The 5,567-nt window shown below is 60.7% G+C and overlaps 1 protein-coding gene across 1 annotated transcript; it reads left to right on the top strand.

Moving 5' to 3' along the window:
- The first annotated feature begins 603 nt into the window (after positions 1 to 603).
- On the top strand, positions 604 to 4,173 carry ACTB (actin beta). The gene is made up of 6 exons (XM_030796883.1): positions 604 to 789; positions 1,649 to 1,777; positions 1,912 to 2,151; positions 2,597 to 3,035; positions 3,133 to 3,314; positions 3,427 to 4,173. The coding sequence occupies exons 2-6, from the start codon at positions 1,655 to 1,657 to the stop codon at positions 3,568 to 3,570; spliced, it is 1,128 nt and encodes a 375-aa protein (XP_030652743.1). The 5' UTR covers positions 604 to 789; positions 1,649 to 1,654; the 3' UTR covers positions 3,571 to 4,173.
- Positions 4,174 to 5,567: the final 1,394 nt, after the last annotated feature.

Below are 5,567 nucleotides of genomic sequence, written 5' to 3'. Positions count from 1 at the left end.
ACTGGACCGCTGGCGCCTGCCCTGTCCTGGGGAGTGTGGTCCTGCGACTTCTAAGTGGCCGCAAGCCCCCTGACTCCCCCAACACCACACTCTACCTCTCTAGCCCAGGTCTCTCCCTAGTGACACACCCAGCACATTTAGCTAGCTGAGCCCCACAGCCAGAGGTCCTCGGACCCTGCTTTCAGGGCAGTTGCTCTGAAGTCGGCAAGGGGGAGTGACTGCCTGGCCACTCCATGTCCTCCAAGGGCTCCTTCTGCAGGAGCGTACAGCACCCAGGGCCCTGGCACCCGTGCAAATCCTGGCCCACCCCACCTGGGCGCTCAGTGCCCAAGAGACGTCCACACCTAGGATGTCCCGCGGTGGGTGGGGGGCCCGAGAGACGGGCAGGCCGAGGGCAGGCCTGGCCATGCGGGGCCGAACCGGGCACTGCCCAGCGTGGGGCGCGGGGGCCACGGCGCGCGCCCCCAGCCCCAGCACCCCAAGGCGGCCAACGCCAAAACTCTCCCTCCTCCTCTTCCTCAATCTCGCTCTCGCTCTTTTTTTTTTTTCGCAAAAGGAGGGGAGAGGGGGTAAAAAAATGCTGCACTGTGCGGCGAGGCCGGTGAGTGAGCGGCGCGGGGCCAATCAGCGCGCGCCGTTCCGAAAGTTGCCTTTTATGGCTCGAGCGGCCGCAGCGGCGCCCTATAAAACCCGGCGGCGCGACGCGCCACCACCGCCGAGACCGCGTCCGCCCCGCGAGCATAGAGCCTCGCCTTTGCCGCTCCGCCGCCCGTCCACACCCGCCGCCAGGTAAGCCCGGCCAGCAAACCCGGGCAGGCGGCTCCCGGCCCGGCCGCCTAAGGCCGCGGCCCCTTCGCCCGTGCAGAGCCGCCTGGGCCGCAGCGGGGGGTTTATGCGAGGGAACCGGACCGTCGTGGGGGGCGCGGGAGAAGCCCCTGGGCCTCCGGAGATGGGGGACACCCCGCTCCAGTTCGGAGGCGCAGGGCCGCGCTCGGGAGGCGCGCTCCGGAGGTGCCGCTCTCCGGACGGGGGCAGCCGGCGGGATCTTTGTCTGAGCCGGGCTCTTGCCAGTGGGGATCGCAGGGTGGGCGCGGCGGAGCCCTTGCCCGGCCTGGTAGGGGGCTGGGGCGCCATTGCGCGTGCGCTCTGGTACTTGGAGCGGTAACCGTGCGGGCGCGCTGGGAATTGGCGCTAATTGCGCGTGCGCGCTGGGACTCAAGGCGCTAACCGCGCGTGCGTTCTGGGGCCTGGGGTGCCGCGGCCTGGGCTGGGGCGAAGGCGGGCTCGGCCGGAAGGGGTGGGGTCGCCGCGGCTCCTGGGCGCTTGCGCGCACTTCCTGCCCGAGCCGCCGGCCGCCTGAGGGTGTGGCCGCCGCGTGCGCGCGCGCCGACCCGGCGCTGTTTGAACCGGGTGGAGGCGGGGCTGGCGCCCTGTTGGGAGGGGGTGGGGGCCTGGCTTCCTGCCGCGCGCCGAGGGGACGCCTCCGACCAGTGTTTGCCTTTTATGGTAATAACGCGGCCGGCCTGGCTTCCTTTGTCCCCAATCTGGGCGCGCGCCGGCGCCCCCTGGCGGCCGAAGGCCTCGGCGCGCCGGAAGTGGGCATGGCGGGGGCGACCTCGGCTCACAGCGCGCGCGGCTTTTCTCGCAGCTCACCATGGATGATGATATCGCCGCACTCGTCGTCGACAACGGCTCCGGCATGTGCAAGGCCGGCTTCGCGGGCGACGATGCCCCCCGGGCCGTCTTCCCCTCCATCGTGGGGCGCCCCAGGCACCAGGTAGGGGAGCTATCTGGGTGGGGCAGCCCCGGGATCGGGCGGAAGGCAAGGGTGCTTTCTCTTCACAGGAGCCTCCCGGTTTCCTGGGTGGGGGCCGCGCCCGTGCTCAGGGCGCCTTATTCTTTCCTTCCCAGGGCGTGATGGTGGGCATGGGTCAGAAGGATTCCTATGTGGGCGACGAGGCCCAGAGCAAGAGAGGCATCCTCACCCTGAAGTACCCCATCGAGCACGGCATCGTCACCAACTGGGACGACATGGAGAAGATCTGGCACCACACCTTCTACAATGAGCTGCGTGTGGCTCCCGAGGAGCACCCTGTGCTGCTGACCGAGGCCCCCCTGAACCCCAAGGCCAACCGCGAGAAGATGACCCAGGTGAGTGGCCCGCTACCTCTTCTGGTGGCCGCCTCCCTGCTTCCTGGCCTCCCGCAGCTGCGCCCTTTCTCACTGGTTCTTTCTTCTGCCGTTCTCCATAGGACTCTCTTCTCTGACCTGAGTCTCCTTTGGAACTCTACAGGTTCTATTTGCTTTTTCCCAGATGAGCTCTTTTTCTGGTGTTTGCCTCTCTGACTAGGTGTCTAAAACAGACAGTGCTGTGGGTGTAGGTACTAACACTGGCTTGTGTGACAAGCCCATGAGGCTGGTGTAAAGCGGCCTTGGAGTGTGTATTCAGTAGGCGCACAGTAGGTCTGAACAGACTCCCCATCCCAAGACCCCAGCACACTTAGCCGTGTTCTTTGCACTTTCTGCATGCCTCCCGTCTGGCCTCGCTATCCCCAGTGGCTTCCCGAGTGTGACACGCTGCATCTCTGCCTTACAGATCATGTTTGAGACCTTCAACACCCCAGCCATGTACGTGGCTATCCAGGCTGTGCTGTCCCTGTACGCCTCTGGCCGTACCACTGGCATCGTGATGGACTCCGGTGACGGGGTCACCCACACTGTGCCCATCTATGAGGGGTATGCCCTCCCCCATGCCATCCTGCGTCTGGACCTGGCTGGCCGGGACCTGACTGACTACCTCATGAAGATCCTCACCGAGCGCGGCTACAGCTTCACCACCACGGCCGAGCGGGAAATCGTGCGTGACATTAAGGAGAAGCTGTGCTACGTCGCCCTGGACTTCGAGCAGGAGATGGCCACGGCGGCTTCCAGCTCCTCTCTGGAGAAGAGCTACGAGCTGCCCGATGGCCAGGTCATCACCATTGGCAACGAGCGGTTCCGCTGTCCTGAGGCGCTCTTCCAGCCTTCCTTCCTGGGTGAGTGGAGACCGCCTCCTAGCCCTGCCTGACATGAGGGTCACACCCCTCTGGGCTGTGCTGTGGAAGCTAAGTCCGGCCCTCATTTCCCCCTCAGGCATGGAGTCCTGTGGCATCCACGAAACTACCTTCAACTCCATCATGAAGTGTGACGTGGACATCCGCAAAGACCTGTACGCCAACACAGTGCTGTCTGGTGGCACCACCATGTACCCTGGCATTGCCGACAGGATGCAGAAGGAGATCACTGCCCTGGCACCCAGCACGATGAAGATCAAGGTGGGTGTCTGTCCATCCTGAGCTGACCTGGGCAGGTGGGCCGTGGGGCCCTGTGGTGTGTGGGGAGCTGTCACATCCAGGGTCCTCATTGCCTGTCCCCTTCCCTCCTCAGATCATTGCTCCTCCTGAGCGCAAGTACTCCGTGTGGATCGGCGGCTCCATCCTGGCCTCGCTGTCCACCTTCCAGCAGATGTGGATCAGCAAGCAGGAGTATGACGAGTCCGGCCCCTCCATCGTCCACCGCAAATGCTTCTAGGCGGACTGTGACTTAGTTGCGTTACACCCTTTCTTGACAAAACCTAACTTGCGCAGAAAACAAGATGAGATTGGCATGGCTTTATTTGTTTTTTTTGTTTTGTTTTGGTTTTTTTTTTTGGCTTGACTCAGGATTTAAAAACTGGAACGGTGAAGGTGACAGCAGTCGGTTGGAGCGAGCATCCCCCAAAGTTCACAATGTGGCCGAGGACTTTGATTGCACATTGTTTTTTTAATAGTCATTCCAAATATCATGAGATGCATTGTTACAGGAAGTCCCTTGCCATCCTAAAAGCCACCCCACTTCTCTCTTAAGGAGAATGGCCCAGTCCTCTCCTGAGTCCACACAGGGGAGGTGATAGCATTGCTTTCGTGTAAATTATGTAATGCAAAATTTTTTTAATCTTCGCCTTAATACTTTTTTATTTTGTTTTATTTTGAATGATGAGCCTTCGTGCCCCCCCTTCCCCTTTCCCCCTTTTTTGTCCCCCAACTTGAGATGTATGAAGGCTTTTGGTCTCCCTGGGAGTGGGTGGAGGCAGCCAGGGCTTACCTGTACACTGACTTGAGACCAGTTGAATAAAAGTGCACACCTTAAAAATGAGGCCAAGTGTGACTTTGTGGCGTGGCTGGGTTGTGGGCAGCAGAGGGTAAACCCTGCAGAGGAGTGGGGTGGTGGGGTCCAACTTGTCCTTACCCAGAGTGCAGATGTGTCGAGATCCCTCCTGCCTTGACGTTGAGCAGTCTTAGAGGGTGGGGGAGGCTCCGGGGTCAGGTCTCTGTTCCTGCTTATTGGGGAGTTCCTGGCCTGGCCCTTCCACCTGTCCCCAGGTACCCCAGTTTTTCTGGGTTCACTGAGTGCAGATGCTTGAGGTGGGAAGGCACTATTTGGGGGTACGTGGTGGCTCAGGTGCCATGTCTTACTGGGGCTGGTTGGCACCTGCATTTCCTGGGAGTGGGGCGCTCAGGGCCGCTCTGGGCATGGTGTTCCCTTGAGTGAGAGTGTAGTGGGTGTTCCTAGCTGCCACACCTTTGCCTTCACCTGTGGGATCATGGCTGTCAGCCTTGAGGGTCAGCCTGGCCCAGGCTCCCATAGGCTTAGGAGAGGCCACGACTCGCCTGTTCACCCAGACAGGGGGACCTGGAATCAAAGTCAAGTTGGGGTGGGGGGTCCATGGGGCCCTATCTGGCCTGCAGACAGCTCTGGTTAGCTATGGGCTGAGGTCTGACTTATGCCTTGGGACTGGAGACCAGGCGCCATCCCGTGGCCCAGTTTCTTTGTGACCCATGCTGCAGAGAGAGATGCCCAGGCTCCTGGACCGCAGGGCCTGTCTGGCACTGCAGGGCAGCTTTTTATTTTTGAGACGGGGTCTTTTGTTGCCCAGGCTGGGGTGCAATGGCACAACCATGGCTCACTGCAGCCTCAACTTTCTGGGCTCAAGCAATTCTGCCTCAGCCTCCCAAGTAGCTGAAACTACACAGGCATGCCCCAGCATGCCCAGCTAGTTGCAGGTCAGATTCTCATTGTTCTGCAGGGCCCTGAGTTAAATACTCTTGCAAGAAGAAACCAAGCCTGGCCTCCCTTCCCTCTGCTAAAAGCTGTGATTGACACCAGCAGAGAATGAAGGAAGAAAAGAGGGTGAGGATCCCTTCCAGGGATGCCATTTACCCAGAACACCACCTGGTGCATAGCAGTTGTTCTGGAAATGATCCGGTCCTCCCAGGAGGCCTGGACTCTCACCTGTGCACAGTGGCTGCTGGCAGAGAGGAAGGTGGTACACTTCCTCCTGGGTTATCTTGGAGGTCCCCTGAAGGGCTCTCTGGGGTGGTTCTAGCTCTTTTGGTCTGATTTCTGCAGTGGTGAGCCCTGGGCCACCTTGGGCCACTTAATCATTCAACACTCATTCATTGAGTGACCACTATATGGTGGAGGAGGCTACTGAGATGACCTGGACAAGGACCCTGCCCTGGAGGAGTTGTCACTCTGGAAATGAGGAC

Source organism: Nomascus leucogenys, chromosome 17, assembly GCF_006542625.1.
Source record: "Nomascus leucogenys isolate Asia chromosome 17, Asia_NLE_v1, whole genome shotgun sequence".
NCBI classification, from domain to species: domain Eukaryota; kingdom Metazoa; phylum Chordata; class Mammalia; order Primates; family Hylobatidae; genus Nomascus; species Nomascus leucogenys.
This window is presented reverse-complemented; position numbering and strand designations above follow the sequence as displayed.